General features: G+C 35.5%; 1 protein-coding gene across 2 annotated transcripts in view; it reads left to right on the plus strand.

The window, feature by feature from the left end:
* Positions 1 to 2,982: 2,982 nt before the first annotated feature.
* Positions 2,983 to 19,191, plus strand: part of F13B (coagulation factor XIII B chain) — a 30,285-nt gene continuing 14,076 nt past the window's right edge. Inside the window, exons 1-9 of one of the 2 annotated variants that reach the window (XM_054452181.1) lie at positions 2,983 to 3,083; positions 7,193 to 7,393; positions 8,289 to 8,474; positions 9,190 to 9,366; positions 9,723 to 9,899; positions 12,763 to 12,942; positions 13,030 to 13,215; positions 14,328 to 14,510; positions 17,376 to 17,576. In XM_054452181.1, the coding sequence (XP_054308156.1) occupies positions 3,020 to 3,083; positions 7,193 to 7,393; positions 8,289 to 8,474; positions 9,190 to 9,366; positions 9,723 to 9,899; positions 12,763 to 12,942; positions 13,030 to 13,215; positions 14,328 to 14,510; positions 17,376 to 17,576 (1,555 nt within the window). In that variant the 5' untranslated portion in view covers positions 2,983 to 3,019. The remainder of the gene's footprint in view (positions 3,084 to 7,192; positions 7,394 to 8,288; positions 8,475 to 9,189; positions 9,367 to 9,722; positions 9,900 to 12,762; positions 12,943 to 13,029; positions 13,216 to 14,327; positions 14,511 to 17,375; positions 17,577 to 19,191) is intronic. The other variant, XM_054452190.1, reaches the window with a different exon arrangement.

Consider the following 19,191-nt stretch of genomic DNA (forward strand, 5'->3'; position numbering starts at 1 on the left):
ATCTTGTGTCATTTTTTTGATATCCTTAAGTTGGATTTCACCTTTCTCTGGTGCCTCCTTGATTAGCTTAATAATCAAACTTCTGAATTCTTTTTCTGGCAGTTCAGGAATTTCTTCTTGGTTTGGATCCATTGCTGATGAGCTAGTGTGATTTTTGGGAGGTGTTAAAGAACCTTGTTTTGTCATAATACCAAAATTGTGTTTCTAGTTCCTTCTCTTTGGGATAGGCTATGTCAGAAGGGTGATCTGGGGCTCAAGGCTGCTGTTCAGATTCTTTTGTCCCACGGGGTGCTCCCTTGATGTAGTATTCTCCCCCTTTTCCTAGGGATGTGACTTCCTGAGAGCCAAACAGTAGTGATTATTATTACTTTTCTGGATCTAGCCACCAGAAGGGCTACCAGGCTCTGGGCTGGTACTGGGGTTGTCTGCATAGAGTCCTGTGATGTAAACTGTCTTCAGTTCTCTCAGTCATGGATACCAGCACCTGTTCCAGTAGAGGTGGCAGGGGAGTGAAATGAACTCTGTGAGGGTCCTTAGTTGTAGTTGTTCAATGCACTAGTTTGGTGCTGGTTGGCCTCCTGATGAGAGGTGAAGCCAGCTGGACTTCTTGGGCCGAATGGGGACTTGGAGAACTTTTCTGTCTAGCTAAAGGATTGTAAACACACCAATCAGCACTCTGTGTCTAGCTAAAGGTTTGTAAATGCACCAATCAGCACTTTGTAAAAACAGACCAATCAGTACTCTGTAAAATGGGCCAATCAGCAGGATGTGGGTGGGGCCAAATAAGGGAATAAAAGCTGGCCACCCGAGCCCGCGGTGGCAACCTGCTCTGGTACCGTTCCAGGCTGTGGAAGCTTTGTTCTTTCGCTCTTTGCAATAAATCTTGCTGCTGCTCACTCTTTGGGTCTGCACTACCTTTATGAGCTGTAACACTCACTGCAAAGGTCTGTGGCTTCACTCCTGAAGTCAGCAAGACCTCAAACCCACCAGGAGGAAGAAACAACTCCGGTTGCGCCATCTTTAAGAGCTGTAACACTCACTGTGAAGGTCCGCAGCTTCACTCCTGAAGTCAGCAAGACCACCAACCCACCAGAAGGAAGAAACTCTGGACACATCTGAACATCAGAGGAACAAACTCTGGACACACCATCTTTAAAAACTGTAACATTCACCGCAAGGGTCTGCAGCTTCATTCTTGAAGTCAGCAAGACCAAGAACCCATTGGAAGGAACTAATTTTGGACACACTGCCGTGAGGTAGTGCTTTCATGAGAGCATCAGCTGTGGTATATAGGGGAGGATCAGGTGGTGGGTGGGACACTAGAACTTCCAAGAGAATATGACCTTTGTCTTCAGCTATCAGGGTGGGTAGGGAAGGACCATCAGGTGGGGGCAGAGTTAGGCATGTCTGAGCTCAGACTCTTCTTGGGTGGGGCTTGTTGTGGCTCTGTGGGGAATGGGGGTGTGATTCCCAGGTTAATGGAGTTACCTTCCCAGGAGGATTATGGCTGCCTCTTCTGTGTCATGCAGGTTGTCAGGGAAGTGGGGGAAAGCTGGCAGTTACAGACCTCAACCAACTCTCATACAACCCAACAAGCAAATCTCACTTCTACTGTGTTCCCCCAAAAAGAACCGAATTTGTTTCCAGGCAGTAGGAGAACAGGATTGAGAACTTGCCCCAGGCTACCAGCCTCCCAGCCGAGAATGCAAGCCAGACTTTTGTGCCTCCCTACCTGTTAAGTCTGCACACCAGATTCATGCCCTTTCCTGAGTTCTGGACAGGAAAGTTTGTGTTTGGTTGGAATTGTTACAAAGTTCAGCTGGAGGTTTCCTTCTCCTTGTGGTCTTTTCCCAGTTCCTTGGGCAGGCCCTGTGAGACAAGTCAGAAATGGCTTCTCTCGGGACCCACAGAGATGACAGGGCTTTACCCTTTGCTTCCTCTACGCCTGTATTTCGCTCAGCTCTCTAAATTGTCTGAGCTCCAGGTAAGGTCAAACCCTTCTCCTGTGATCTAGACCTTCAGGTTCCCCAAGGGTGTGTGTTCAGGGGTGGACAATACCCCTTTCACACTTTTCACAGTTTGGGCATTCACAGTATGTGGGCTATCTTCTGGGTCATGCAGGAGCCATATACTTCCTTCAGAGGGTCTGTGGATTCTCTTGGCTTTCCTGTTATATCCCTGCAGCAGTTCTTGGAGCAAAAGTTCACAATGCGAGTCTCCACATCCTGTTCTGTCCATCCAAGTGGGAGCTGCAAGTTAGTCCTGCCATCCAAGTGGGAGCTGCAAGTTAGTCCTATTTTGTATTTTAAATTAAAACTCATTAGAATGTAAACTCCATGAGGGCAATAATTTTCATCCAGTTTTTTCACTGCTAAATACCTCAAAACTGTTACATGTCCTGCCATGTCATGGACATTCTAAACATTTCTCATGAATGAATGTTGATATAGCACAGTGCTGATCTCATCACCTGCCACAAAGTAAAAACTCTCTAAATGTCAAATACTACTATTATAAGTAATACTATTCTATCATTGAGACAACTATGGTTCTATATCTCTTTAAGGAGTGCAGTCTAGGCAACAACATATTTCAACATCAGGTATCTGTTATCTCATGTTCCTAAGTTCATCTTTTTACCTGATCAATATTAGTAAAGATCTATGGCCTCAAGTGAACTTTACTCTATGAATTTACAATTGGGAACTTAGGTTGAAAATTTACCTAGTATTATTTATTCTGCTGCTATAATTTATTATTTATTCTGCTGCTACTGTTGCCCTAATCAGTTATCATGCTCTTACTGGACTCTGACATGATAAGTAATGTCAATTAATATAGTTGTGTTATTTTAACATTATTTCAAAATATTTTAAGTGAAATATAAGACTCGTTACAAAAGGACTTAGACAGAGGTTATAAATTATTAACTTTTTCCTCAAGAGAAGTATTGTGTACTTAATGACAAGTTCCTAGTGCTTTAGAATTGTTAAAGTCTTTGTGAAGCACACCACTGAAGATGAGGTTGAAAAACCTGACTTTTATCATCATATTGATAATCTCAGGAAAACTCTATGCAGAAGGTAAAATTAATTCTTAATATTCTTTATTATCTAAAACATATAAATGGAGATTCTAATATTTATACAACTCAAGTTTTAATATACTCTTATTTTCATTATCAATTTTATAACATATTTTATAAATATAACTTTTTATGATATTTAGACTTTTTCCTTTGAGCAAAATTAGTAAAGTGTTCTTACAGTAGCATAAATCAGAAAAACAAAACAAAACAAAAATCCTTGTATCTCTAGGGGGCATAGGAGACCAGGATCTAAATACTTTGAAAAGGTTTTCAGGTTAACAATATGTCCATTTCAAAGTCACATGTTAACTTTTAATTCTAAATTTATGCTAGAATCCATTCCTAATACTGACAAAACTTGAACGATTTTAATTCTGTTCATAAGGTGAGAGTTTAATGTGGGAAATTTGGAAAGGAAATAGCCATAAATATTTTTTACTTTTGAGACTTTGATTTTTATCACAATGAATTATTCATTTGTTGGAGACATTAAGTAGTGATTAGTAGGTGAACCATATAATTGCTTGTACAAACAGGGACACTTAGAGAGTAAAAGAGGGGCTCTATTAATAATTGTTTGGACAACACATGTAAATCAGGACTTTCCAAACAAACCAATACCTGTGGACTCCCTATTAGAAAGCTTTAAAGTCAGATTGCCCAATGTGTAAGATTAGTGTGTGAGTGGAAGGTAGGCAGTGTACATGGGTATGTTGTTTAGGAACATTATCAATATTATCAGGCCGTAGGATGAAGAATCCAGGGAGGACACTTAGCATTAGCAAGAGTGAACATACAAAGAAGGAAGCTACAGCAATAAAGCTTTTCTAAAATAAACATCTTAGGGAATTTGTTGAAATTAAATATATAAGTTTTAATTGTGTTTTAGTTGAATAGTTAACTATAAATTTTCTACCAAAACATCTATAATTAAAATTATAAAAGTGAAAGACACAGAATTAATCTTATTTTATACTTTTAATTCTATAATAGGATGATTTTTGCATGAATTTCTTTTGATTTTATTTTTCTGTCTAAATAGGGAAATACCAGCAGATATAATTGTCCGTTATCTATACCATAAAGACGTTGCAATATTCTAGTTAATTTTCTAATTATTATAAGGTTATAATGCTATTTTACACAACAAAAAAAAAGTAAGCTGCTTGAAGACCAAGACAATGATTTTATTTTTTCATGCTTCTTTCAACTCCCATTGTGCACTTCAGGGACAAGAATTGAATTAATTGTGTTTCTCATTTCATGGTATGCAAGTATTATTGGCCTATGAAAGGTCTCACTCTTGCTTTACTTACACATTTTATCCCCTTATTCCTAATCTTGAAGTTCATTTCCTCTGGGACCTACTACAATGTTTTAACATGTTACTCTAGCTCTCTCAACCACAAATAGCTCTGGAATGAATATTGTAATATAACCAACTTATCTTTCTGTGAGAATATCGTCAGTCTGTATTCACTCACAGATAGCATTATTGAGTCTATTCTTGTACTTGATTTCTGTGAGTAATGAGAGATTACTTTTGCAGAATGGCAGTTTCGAAGTATATCATCTCTGACAGAGGATGTAAATTGTTGCTCCTCATCATTCTCACCAACATCTCATATTGTCTATTTTTGTACTGGTTGCTATATGGTTATTCATAAAGTGATATCCCATTTTTATTTATTTACCATTCTCTGATCAGTAGTAAGTGTCTCCATCTCTTCATATACTTTTTTTATATGTTCAGACATCTGTGATTTCCTGTTTTATGTATGATTAGTATATTCCTCACATTTCTCATTAATTTTTTCTCAGGAATTCATATTCTCCAAGGCATTCCAGCTACCTTAACAAATAATGTGCCTATCCTGGTGGTGGAGGGAGATGTCCCAGGACAGAGAGTCTTTAAAGCCACAACCTAGGATTGTTGTGCAGAGAATATTTTGCTGCCCCTCCCTGACAAGCAGCTGTGCCCCTCAGGGAAATTTCTTGTGTATTCACCATTGCACTGCTGTTTTGGAAGACTCTTTTTATTGTAAATTCCTTTGGTGCTTGGGTGTGAAAAAATGGTGAGAATAATTCTCAAGGAATGGGGACTATCCTGCCCATGTTTTTCTGTCTGCTCCATCAGATGCTGGAAGTTTTGTTACTCATCATTCCACATCCATTTCCTTCAAACCTAGGCTAGCACTACTACTATTTTTTGTCTCATAGTAGCATTAAGGTATACAGTGATCAACCAAGGCATTGAAGCCGGAGTAATCACACTGGATCCAGGCCTTCTTCCATCCATGACTGCCCATGTTTCTTCCCAACACAGCTCCTACGATTGTTCGAGCATTTGTTTCTTTTAATTGTTTTTATGATTTTAAGATCTTCAACATAAAGATATGTTTTTAAAATACATGTTTTATTTGGAGTATAACATATCCAGAAAAATGCAAAAATCACAGGATACACTTATATAGTTTGTACAAAATTTTACACCATCCAGATCAAGATATAGAACAGTGATAGTACCCCAGAAATATAAATGATCCCTCTAAGGCACTAAACCCCAAAGGTAACCATTCTGACTTCTATTATCATGGATTAGTTTGTTTTCTTTTAAAAAGTTATGCAAATGTATACATTAATTCATATGTGATCGGCTTCTTTCACTCAATATTATATTTATGAGATTCACCATTTGTTCATTTCTGTTTTTGGATAATATTCCATTGTATGCATAGTCTAAAATGTGTTTATCTTTTCTATTATTTATGGGCATTTAGATTGTTCCCAGTTTGGGACTATATGAATACTGCTGCTATAAGCATTTTTTTACATGTCTTTTGGTATACAAATGTATGCTTTTTTTATTGGGTAATGTGGTTTGTACATGTTTTACCCCAATATATATTGCAAAGGTGTTCTCTCATAGAGTTTGGACTGATTTATACTTTCAGTTGTAGAAATATGCGAGTTCCAGTTTCTTCACTTCTTCACAATCATTGAGATAGCTTGTCTTTTTCATTTCAGCAGTTCTATTGGATATGCAGTATATCTCATGGTGGTTTAAATTTGCATTTCCCTGATGACTAGTAATGCTAAGTACCAGGTCTCTAACCATTTAAATATCCTATTTTGCAAAGCTCTTGCCAAGTATTGCTTTGTTTTACTTGGTTGTCTGTTTTTTCTTTAAAATTCTATTTATTTCAAAATTTTTTATGAGTTAGCATATGTTAAGGAGAAACTTTATCTATTCTTGAACTGTACTGTCCAATACAGTGGCCATTAGCCACGTGTAGCTATTGGAGACAGTACTTAAAATGTCACTAGTCCAAGATCAGATGTTCTGTAAGTATAAATACATAGTGGATTTTAAAGAGTTAGTAAGAAAAAAAGAATGTAAAATATTTTCAATATATTGGGTTAAATAAAAATGTATTATTAAAATTAACTTCAATTTTTCCTTAGTATTTTTATGAATGTGACTATTAGAAATTTTTAAATTACATAAGTGACTTGCAATACATATCTATTAGGAAGTGCAGGCAGGGTGGAGTGGCTCAAGTCTTGTAATCCTAGTGCTTTGGGAGGCCAAAGCAGAAGGATCCTTTGAGTCCAGGAGTTTGAGACCAGTGTGAGCAACAGAGTGAGACCCCTTATCTCTACAAAAAATAAAACAAAAATTAGCCAGATGTGGTGGCATGTGCCTGCAGTCCTAGCTACAGGAGAGGAGGTTTGCTTAAGCCCAGGAGCTCCTGGTGGCAGTGAGCTATATTTCAGCACTGCACTGAAGCTTGGATAACTGAGGAAGACTCTGTCTCTAGGAAGAAAAAAAAAAGTACTGCTCTACGAAGTTATGCAAAGCTTCCCTGAAAAAGTGGTCTGCTAAATTTTATCATGACTGTTGGATGTTTAAAGTCATTTGCAGATCAATTATGATAAAAGGACTGCTTGAATTGTCACAAAAGTACCTTAAAATTTTAAGTAAGAGAAATAAGTACTAGTTGAAGTGTCTCTAAAAACTTTTAGTTTGTATTGTCACCTGATTACAAATTTATGTTTTTAGATTTGTTTTTCCATTTTCAGCTTGACATTTACTCATTTCAGAGAAACCCTGTGGTTTTCCTCATGTGGAAAATGGGAGAATTGCCCAATATTACTATACTTTTAAAAGCTTTTACTTTCCAATGAGCATAGACAAAAAATTGTCATTTTTCTGCTTGGCTGGTTATACCACCGAAAGTGGAAGACAAGAAGAGCGAACCACGTGTACAACAGAAGGCTGGTCTCCAGAGCCAAGGTGCTTCAGTAAGTCAGCTGGATGTGTCACTCAATGTTTCAATACTCAAAGAAATTTGTATATAAAAATAGGGGTCCAATAAAAATGGAAAGCGGTTAAACCTTTTAGTAGACAAGAACAAAATCACTAGCAATCTGTCTTTCTACAAAATGAAGGCATAATTTGAAATCCGGTAAATAATGCTTTTACATTAAAATATTATTTTCTTTATGTTTTTAATAATACTCTGTTGAAGGGAATAGGGTAATAACTGAAATTATTTATTACATTGCAAGGCAAAGAGAGGTAATTTACTTTAAGCAACAAGAAACTTATTTTGATAATTAAGCATAGGATGCCAGAAAAATGCTTGAAACTCTGGCCTCTGGAAGGGCAAGATTGCTACTCTAATGCTTTATCATTTGTAAGACTCATCTCTCCTTTGTGTGCCAACTTCTCTCATGATACCCATTGAAAAATGTGTTTCTCAATTTTGAATTGAAAGTTTGCGTTCAAATTTGTGACAAGGTAATCTAATTGACTCATTTCATTATTTTATATCAGGCTACACTATCATCAAACTATCAATGATCTTCCAGTAGGGCAGGTGACCTAGAGTAAGGGGCTTTGGTTGAGCCAGTTTCATTTAAAAGAGGATGTTGAATATGGCTATTGAGATTGATATATCTGGTAAACCTACCTAGAAGTAGATGTGGTAGGGGTAGAAATTACTACAAGAACTGAAGTTAGTAAATACAAAGAGAGTCAGAGTTAAATTGAATCCATTTTCAAAAAAATTATGCAGATATTTCCAAAATGAAATCGCTAATAATAACATTATACTTTTGGCTTAATTTTACAATTTAGTAAAAGACAAGCTTAGTTTCATCATTAAGTTAAACAAATAATTTTTTTTTCCTATAGAAAAATGCACTAAGCCTGACCTGAGTAATGGTTACATCTCTGATGTAAAGTTATTGTATAAAATTCAAGAGAACATGCATTATGGTTGCGCTTCAGGGTACAAAACCACTGGAGGGAAGGATGAAGAAGTGGTTCAATGTCTCTCTGATGGATGGTCTTCTCAACCAACCTGTAGGAAAGAACATGGTATAAGAATCATTTCCTAAAACTGAAGATAAGAGCTTGTCAAGCTTATATTGAATATATTGAAGCTTATATTGATATCTGTTATTTAATAGAATTTATTTTTCATTATGTCTACAATGCAGGAAGTTGATATTACATTACATTGCTTTTCTCAAGTACTAGGTGATTCCTTAATCCAAATGTTCTCAATCCCTACAACCCACCTGCACCAATAGTTCCTACTTTGCATCAATAAAAGGAATTGGAATGGAATAAAATGAAAGAAGCTTTTTCTTTATATGTCACTATTTCCTTTATTACAGAAGAATTTGAGATCATGTACATTATTTTATATTGTGAACTAATGTCAGATATACTTAAAAATAGTTCAATAATTTAAATATATGTATACTTTGTTAGTAAGTTGTTTAAACTGTAAAAATGCATAGACAGCATGTACTTCCACAATTGCTACTGCACAAGCCTTTAGTTGAATTTTGGCCTTTGGTCAAGCACTCGTAGACCAGAATTTTAAAAACAGAAAACTGAAAGGGTTAGGTCACAAGGTGTATGAAGAAAGAGAATAGAGGCAAAGAAAAATTGTGGCTATTTTTCAATTTTGCTAAGAGTTGATTTTACCATATATTCTTAAAATTTGTGAAAACACATTTTGAGATTTTTTTATAATCTAGGTTATTAAAAAGGTTTATAAAATAGATAATTTTTATAATTTTAGAAACATGTTTGGCTCCTGAATTATATAATGGAAATTATTCCACAACACAGAAAACATTCAAAGTGAAGGACAAAGTACAATACGAATGTGCTACCGGCTACTACACAGCTGGAGGAAAGAAGACAGAGGAGGTAGAATGTCTCACATACGGATGGTCTCTCACACCAAAATGTACCAGTAGGTTCTCATTTGGAATAAAATCTACTTTCACTCTGAAAGCTTTTTCTCACAGACAAGTGTATATAAGTTGTCATGCTCATTATGTTTCATCTTTTCATACATTTTTGCCTTTATTTTTAATTATGTTGATAGCAGTCTTTGATAATTAAAGCTCTCAAGTAGAATAAATTCATTTTAGCTCACAGAATCAAATTAGAATAAGCCTAATGATATTTAACAAATATATAAAATGAATTCATAAGCTTTTTGGCAAGTTTAATTTCTATTCTAGATATGTCATGTAAATAGTGCATTTTGTTGTAGCAGAAAAAATAAACATTTGTTTGTAATTTTATTCATTCTTTTATTTGCAGAATTAAAGTGCTCTTCTTTAAGATTAATTGAAAATGGTTATTTTCATCCTGTAAAGCAAACCTATGAAGAAGGAGATGTCGTTCAGTTTTTCTGTCATGAAAATTATTATCTAAGTGGATCTGATTTAATTCAATGCTATAACTTTGGTTGGTACCCAGAATCTCCTGTATGCGAAGGTAAATTTTTAAATTTAATACTCACAAAATGCCATGTCTTTATCAGCTTTAATCTCTATTAGCTCTGACAAAATTCCTGTGGTCATATCTATTTTTTTTCCTGAGTCCTATTTTTAAAATAAATATTATCTTTTAAATCAGTGCTATTTTCAGCAATCTTTAATATATCCCACCTGAATAAATCTTGTTTTGTATTAGTTTGTAAATGACTGTATCTTTTAAATTTATTATTTTAAAATATCTACTATACATTTTAAATCCCTTATTATAATGAATAACTTTTCTTATTGGGAATTATTAGACCTAATTACCCCAACCTGGCAGCTTTGCAAGGATACTTTCTCTTAATTTGCCACATATTTCCAGATGTAAAAATTAATATCCAAAATAGTGAGGTAGAAAGCAGAGGAAGCAGGAAAAGCAGAAGAATAATACCCAGAAGTGAAAATGGGAAAAGAGGTCATCTAGTAAAAGCTGCCCAAAAATGTAATATCTATGGTCACATTTCTATTACTGGAAGTGTCCAAACAGGTAATGCAATTACCTGTCAGAAGACATCCATAGTTATTTAAACACACCTACAATTTAATATGAGGAGGGTCCTATCTAGCAGAAGATATGAAAACAATAATTGCAGATATGAAAAAAATTATTGCTATAATGTGACAAATGGTACAATCAACTCAGGTACAAAGTGCAGGAATAAACATTAGAGATTCTGATTTGTATGCTGTGGAATAGCATTCACAGAAGTGATGGATAATATTTAAATTGGCTCTTAAGAGATGAGTGGGAGTTTGAGGATTGGGAGGATAGGGTGAGGCAAAGGGTTTGATAGTCATTTTTTATTTTCTGTAATATGGGATATAATGTCTATTGACAGGCAGGTGAAAGACATGAAGGTAGAACTTGGAAGAAAGTGGTGAAGATTTGGAACAGGTGCTAGGGGAAACAAATGAGGGCTCTGACCATGGGTATGCAATGGGATTGCCAGAACTATCATAACTCTCTAAATGTACTGTACAGTAACTTTAAAGATTTTATGATTTTTCATTCGTGCTCTACATCCTTGGTATAGTAGTAGAGAAGTAGATTTTGTAAGCAGATTTTTTTAAAGCATATTATTCCTTTTTTTTTTTTTTTTGAGATGGAGTCCTGCTGTGTTGCCTAAGGTAGAGTGCAGTGGCACGATCTCAGCTCACTGCAACCTCCACCTCCCAGGTTCAAGTGATTCTCCTGCCTCAGCCTCCTGAGTAGCTGGGACTACAGGCATCGGCCACCATGCCCAGCTAATTTTTTTGTGTTTTTAGTAGAAACAGGGTTTTGCCATGTTGGTCAGGCTGCTCTTGAACTCCTGACCTCAGGTGATCAGCCTGCCTCGGCCTCTCAAAGTGCTATTTCAAAAATAAATGGCAAACCTACTTAGGGCCTTTTATACCCCTCTCCTCTTCCAAATTAGCTAGCATGACAACATGCCTGTTTTTTCCGGTAAATACTCATTAGGCATGCAATAGGCAGTGCTGTGGGCTGAATTATATCTCTCTTACTCCTCCCAAAATGTAGCCACATTCTAATACTGGGAACCACTAAACATTATCTTACACGGTAAAAGACACTTTGAGGTTAACAATCTTAAGGTAGGAATATTATCTGGAATTATCTATCCAGACTCTAAATATAATCACAAATACTTTTATAAAAGGGAGGCAGAGGGAGATTGATTACAGAAGAGGAAGCAGGAGATGTGACAACGGAAGCCCCAGGTTGAAATGTTTTGAGGAAGGGGTTGTGAGCCAAGGATTACAGGTAATTTCAAGAAGCTAGAAAAGGCAAAGTAGCCGATTCTCCTCCAAAGCCTCCAGCAGGAACGCAGCTCTCCTGATATCTCGATTTTAGTCCAGTGAAACTGACTCTGGACTTCCGGCCTCTAGGACTGTAGGAGGATAAATTTGTGCTCTTTTAAGCCACTAAATTGTAATTCATCAACGCAGCAATAGGAAAGTAGTGTGGTCAGTATTTTAGAGTAGGAGACTTTAATTTAGACAGACGTGGGTTCAAGAATAGATCTGTTGCATGCTATTAATTTATTTACTTCGTAAGTTTTAATTTGTCTATAACGTGGGAGAAATAAGAGTTCCTACTTAATAAAGATATTTTAGGACTAAAGGAGGTAATGAATGTAAAATGCCTGCTACTTTAGCATTCTATTGGTGCATAACAATGTCACCACAAACTCAGCAGCTTAAAACAACACAAAGATATTATTTCCCATAGTGTGTAGGTTGGGAGTCTGGGTGCGGCTTAACTGGCTCCTTGCATCCATGGCTAACAAAGCTGCAATCAAGATGTTAGCTGGACTGCAGTCTCATCTGAGGCTTGACTCGGCAGACTTCTTCCATACTCACTGTAGTTATTGGCAGCATTCAGTGCTTTGCAGACTGCTGAACTGAGAGCCTCTGTTTCTTGTGGCTGTTAACTGAAGGCAGCCCTCTGCCCCTTGCCTTGCAGCCCTTCTGCTTTGGAAGCTCATGATGCAGCCTCTTGTTTCTTCAAAACCAGCAAGGAGAGAGTCTCTTGGCAAGAATGGCGTTAAAATCTGATGTTACATAATTATGTGTACATAATCACGTACTAATCCATCACCTTTGCTGTATTTTGCGGGCTAGAAGCAAGTCACAGGTCCTACTCATGGAAAGCAGTATCACACAAGGAAGTTAACATCAGGAGGTGGGGATCAAAGGAATGCTCCTAGAATCAGTCTGCCATTCTCTCTATGATGCTTGACACAATGAACATTTTTATTTAATTTTTATTTTTTTTTGTAATTATATGACTAAAAGTGCTGATTTTTTTTTTCCATAAGGAAGAAGAAACAGATGTCCTCCTCCACCTCTGCCCATAAACTCCAAAATTCAGACACATTCAACAACTTATCGTCACGGAGAAATAGTTCATATAGAATGTGAACTTAATTTTGAGATCCATGGGTCAGAAGAAATACGTTGTGAAGATGGAAAATGGACAGAACCTCCAAAATGCATTGGTTAGTAACACCTTGAAGAAGCTTTGCTAAAATGAAATCTGCATGTGTAGCTAAATGGTCAGTTCTCTTTCAACTGTACCTTTTCAGAAGGACAGGAGAAGGTAGCTTGTGAGGAACCACCCTTCATTGAAAATGGTGCAGCAAATTTACACTCTAAGATTTATAACAATGGGGATAAAGTGACATATGCATGTAAAAGCGGCTACCTTCTCCATGGATCGAATGAGATAACTTGTAATCGTGGAAAATGGACACTTCCTCCTGAGTGTGTTGGTATGTATGCTACATTTGCCATCAGTAGCTAAACTTATGGTGTAAAATTTTCCATTCTGTTACTTTAATCTGCATATTCCTAGGAAAAGACCACAGCTTAGGCAAATTAGAAACACATTGCTACAGCACCTACTCTTCTGCTTTGCATGTATGCATGTGTGTGTGCATGTATGTGTAGCCATCTATTGAATTTAAGTCAATGTAAAAAATTCTAAAAAAAAAAAAAATTTGAACACTAGTGCTAAGCACGGTTATCTGATCTGTGTCATGCCATGACCTGTAAGTTCTAAATGACAACACATAAATGACGATGTGCTTCATTAGATAAGTAAATAAGGGCATGGTGGATTGAGTGACTGGCCATAAGCATTATCTATTTCTTCTCTCCATATGTCCTGCAAAGTTAGGGTAGTGCATTCTGTTCCTGACCTTGGGTAAGTCCTGCTGATATTTTGCATCTGGCCATTCTGAACCTTATGCCCTTCTAAGACATGTCCCTGGTCTTTCATTTTACTGAAGGGCACACCAGGCTACACTATCATTCCTGGGGGCTACTCTTCCTGTCATCTATCTCATTTCTTAATCAGATCACAGCAAGATCTCCACACACATGTTTATCTAGGATATTTATTAAATAAGACAAAAGCGATGAAGGATGCTAAAGAAATAGACAAAGTGAGAGAAAGATATCAAAAAGAGGAAAAAAAATGAGTATTTCCTTCATGGGTCGATTGAGACTTGAGATGAAGAGGAATGAAAAAGAAGAAAATAAAAGTGGGGTAATGCCAAAGAGCAATTTTAGAATTGACCGTAATCTTTAGGTTGAAGAACGGTTTCTCATTCTATAGGTTTAAGAAATGTTTATATCATAATTCCTTCACAATCGAGAAAAGAGAAAAATACGTATAGTTTTTAGGTAACATATTTGCTGTCAACTCTTGCTTAGCAAATTTTAAAAATATTTGAGCTGAAAAACATTTTTCATATTTGTAATGAATTTATAAAACAATTGTCCTAAATTATATAATACAAATATCGAGACACTGTAGTATGAGTTACTATAGTATATTGTTATGAGCTCATATTAATTTTAAAACAACCTCTTTTCTTAGAAAATAATGAGAATTGTAAGCATCCTCCTGTTGTAATGAATGGGGCTGTTGCAGATGGGTTATTGGCAAGCTATGCAACAGGATCCTCAGTGGAATATAGATGCAATGAATATTACTTACTAAGGGGATCAAAAATATCTCGTTGCGAACAAGGAAAATGGTCAACCCCACCTGTTTGCTTGGGTAAGAAAGAGAACACATGGAATGTCTACGTTTGTACTTTTATGTGATTTTCTTACAGTGTTTTATATCATGAAAATGATGATTTTGTATAAATGTTTTTTTCACAAGTGTTTTCCCTCTCATTTCTTTAAGTAGAAAGTCCCTAAAATATTAGTGTATTTTTTCTATTGTAGTAAAATACACGTAACATAAAATTTACCACTGTAGCTATTTTTAAGCGTACAATTCAATGGCATTAAGTATATTAACATTTTTGCGACCAATTACTTTTTGGGTTGTCTTTCTCCTAGCTGAAATTCCCTCCCTGGTATACAGCCCTCAATATCTCTGCTTGTATTGCCCTCAGAATGTCATTTCGAGAAGAATAATTATCCTATTCTTTCCTTGGTAGAGTATATTGCTAACAGCTTTTTACCACCACATCCTCATTTGAATGGACACATTTGTTACATCTTGTTGATTATATAAAAGTGTTTGCTAATGACTTAGATAATAAATGGTCTTCTAAATGTTTTACACACACACACACACACACACACACGTACACACTCCACAGAAATGCTATGATATGATGCAGAGGTATATATCTTAGATTTTTTCACTCAAAATATATTGTAAACATGGTTTGTCATACTTCTACAATATATACTTTAATGGCTGCGTAGTATTCCATAATGCAGATATATATATGTAATTTAACCAGTTTATTGATGGATGTTTAGTGTTCAACATTTTTGTATTCTAAACAGTACACTTTCAAGTAAATCTTTGTACATGTTAAACATATTTATTTTTGTTAAAAATAATTATCATGAGATCAGGAATTTTATTTCTTTTTCTATTAATTGCCAAATTGTCTATCAGAAAGTTTGTTCTGCTTTGTTAACCCTACCATAGGTGAATTAAAGTAGTAATTGTCCTAATCTTTGTTAACTTTGAATATTTTAATCTTGACATTTTTTGTTAAGCAGGCAAGCACAATTATTTTAATTTGATTTATTTAAGAATTAATGAATTTGGAATTTTTTAACTTTTTAGTAGCCACACTTTTTTTCATGAATTAATTATTCATAGTTTAGCCATTTTTCATACTTATAAGATCTATATCTATATAAATTATTTTATCCAATTGAGAATCATGTTTATTGCAATTATTTTTAATTTCTTTTTATTTATAGTGTTTTTAAGTATATATAAGTGTATGTTTTAAGTCTTGAACTCTTTTAACATTTTGTTAGTAGTTTCTGCCTTTCAAGTAATTCTTAGGAGGCTGTTCCCATTCAAATTCAGATACAGATACATATTTACATAGAATTTTGCTATTTCTTTCATATTTTTATAAATGTTTTTGATATTAAGTTTTTGATGCTTTGATTGATATTGCATTGGGTGGAGATATAGTAATCTCTAAGGACAAAGACTATATTAAAATATTTATGGCAAAGCTGGTAATGAAACAAGCTCATAAGGAAATAACAACATTTAAGGAAATACATCATTCTATATCTGGAACAACTGCCTCAAGAGAGTTAGGTTTGGTCCTAATGAATCAAAGCAAATACCAAATGAAGATTAATCATTGTTATCAGGGCAAGAGAAAGGGGCTTTGTATATCTTGGTAACTATTGAAACTGGAAAGGCTATCAGTACAAATTCACAACAGCATGATAAAGCATAGAATTTTCTCTGCAGGAATTATTATTCCAGACATTAAGAGTCTCTCTAACCTCTCCATACTCTCTTCCCTGCTCTAATCACTCCAGTCTTTCTGGTCTCCTTACTCTTCCACAAACGAGCCAAGGATGCTCTCACTTCAGGGCCTTTGCACTGGTTGTTCCCTTTGCTTGGGACACTCCTCTGTAAGAAAATGACATGGTTCACTCAGTCTCCTTCAAGCTTTTGTGCAAAGTCTCCTTCAAGCTTTTTTACTTCATATTTAGGCCTACCCTAATCACCTTACTGAAAAGTGCAACTTCTCTTCACCTAGCTCTTTTGTTACCCCCTCCCGCTCCAGTATTCTTTTTTTCATCCAATTTATCTTATGCTGTAGTTTAAAGATGGCCACTGTGTTAGTCTGTTCTCATGCTGCTAATAAAGACGTATCTGAGACTGGGTAATTTATAAAGGAAGGAGATTTAATGCACTCACAGTTCCACATGGCTGGGGAGGCCTCACAATCATGGCGGAAGACAAAGGAGAAGCAAGTAACGTCTTACAAGGTGGCAAGCAAGAGAGCATGTGCAGGGAAACTCCCCTTTATAAAACCATCAGATCTCATGAGACTTATTCACTGTAATGAGAACAGCAGGGGAAAGACCCACCCCAGGATTCAATTACCTCTGACCAGGTTCCTCCCATGACATGTGGGAATTATGGGAGCTATAATTCAAGATGAGATTTGGGTAGGCACACAGCCAAACCATATCAGCCACAAATCATATAATTCATGTCTTTATTATATTTATTATGTATTGTAGGTGTTTCTCACAGTTAGAAGGTAAGCTCCATGGGAGCAGGAGTCTTGGTTTTATTCATTAGCAGGATTTCTATTATTTTCTACATGGTAGTTCAAGGTTTTTATTTTATAGAAAGAAAATTACTATTAATCTAACTGATTGATGCCCTTAAATAGTATTTTTGATGTTTAAATTAAATGGTTTTAGTTTATGACAATAATGTATAGATTCATTTGACAGTAATAAAGTATATATTTTCTTATATGTATATATGTGTGTGAGAAGCCTTAATTATGATTTCAATTATAAAATATTGCTTTTGATACTTATCATAATTTTTGTTTTAAAAACTATCACTTTTCTATTTGTCAGACAAGTAAAGAATTTAAAAGAGCATTTTGTTTTTCAGAGCCATGTACTGTTAATGTGGATTACATGAACAGAAATAACATAGAGATGAAATGGAAATATGAAGGGAAAGTCTTACATGGAGATTTAATAGATTTTGTATGTAAACAGGGATATGACTTATCTCCATTAACCCCATTGTCTGAATTATCTGTGCAGTGCAACAGAGGAGAAGTGAAATATCCTTTATGTACTAGAAAAGGTAAAATAATAATGTTCTCTGCAAGTATCTTTACTTGACCAATATCTGCTACCTGGGTTGAAAATTTATTTATATTTTGTTGCTATTTTTCTTCTTATTATTATTCTTTTTAATTTTGTTTTATTTTATTTTATTTTACTTTTGAGTTCTGAGATACAAGTGCAGAATGTGCAGGTTTGTTACATAGGTATATGTGTGCAATGGTGGCTTGCAATTCCAGTAATGGAATTGCTGCATCAAATTGTATTTCTGGTTCTAGATCCTTGAGGAATCACCACACTGTCTTCCACAATGGTTGAACTAATTTACATTCCCATCAACAGTGTAAAAGCATTCCTATTTCTCCCCAGCCTTGCCAGCATCTGTTGTTTCTTGGCTTTTTAATAATTGCCATTCTGACTGGTGTGAAATGGTGTCTCATTGTGATTACACCTTATAGAAAAATTAACTCACGATGGATTAAAGATTTAAATGTAAAAACCTCAAACCATAAAAACTCTAGAAGAAAACCTAGGCAATACCATTCAGGACATAGGCATGGGCAAATACTTCATGATGAAAATGCCAAAAGCAATTGCAATTGAGAGCCAAAACTGACAAATGAGATCTAATTAACCTAAAGAGCTTCTGCACAGCAAAAGAAACTATCATCAGAGTGAACAGGAAACTTACAGAATGGGAGGAAATTTTTGCAATCTGACCATCTGACAAAGGTCTAATATCCAGAATCTACATGGAACATAACACATATTTACAAGAAAAAAACACCACCATCAAAAAGTAGGCAAAGGATATGAACAGTCACTTCTCAAAAGAAGACATTTATGTGGCTAAGAAACATATGAGAAAAAGCTCAACATCGCTGATCTTTAGAGAAAATTTATACCTGTGACCCCAATTCACCACCATCATCTTCAATCTATAAAGTTGAGAGGAGTGATCCAACTTCCAAATTTCAATCAGCATATATACCTATATAGGATGGCCATGCTGACATCTTTTAATTCCAATAAGTCAATTTTATGAAGGGAAAAAATCAAGAGGTTTTATAAATGTTGTCAGACTATCAGAGAATTGATCACCTTCTTGTGAGCACTCAACAACAAACACTGTAAAGCATTGCTCTACTTAGGGCTTTCTGGAGACCCATTGTCTCAGTACTCCCTGGCTATAGGGACTATTACTTTTAATAAGGAAGAAAAGGAAGATAATATATACAGAAAGCATGGCTTCTAGAAAAACCCCATACACTTAGGGAGAAATAAAATCATGATTGTTAATACTCTCATAGTTTTAAATATGTGTGTAAACACTATAACATGGGATTCTAATTATAAAAATAAATCGTATGGTATAATATTATTGCAGAAATATCTTCAATATTTTAAAAATATTTGAGAACTGCCTAAAAAATGCCTTTATGGCTAGGTGCAGTGGCTCACGCCTGTAATCTCAGCACTTTGGGAGGCCAAGGTGGGCAGATTTCTTGAGCCCAGGAATTCAAGACCAACCTGAGCAACATAGTGAGACCCTGTCTCTAGAAAAGAAAAATGCACCTGTAGTCCCAACTAGTTGGGAGGCTGAGACAGGACGATCACTTGAGCCTGGGAGGCAG

The sequence above is a fragment of the Pongo pygmaeus genome, chromosome 1 (assembly GCF_028885625.2).
Source record: "Pongo pygmaeus isolate AG05252 chromosome 1, NHGRI_mPonPyg2-v2.0_pri, whole genome shotgun sequence".
Classification (NCBI taxonomy): Eukaryota; Metazoa; Chordata; class Mammalia; order Primates; family Hominidae; genus Pongo; species Pongo pygmaeus.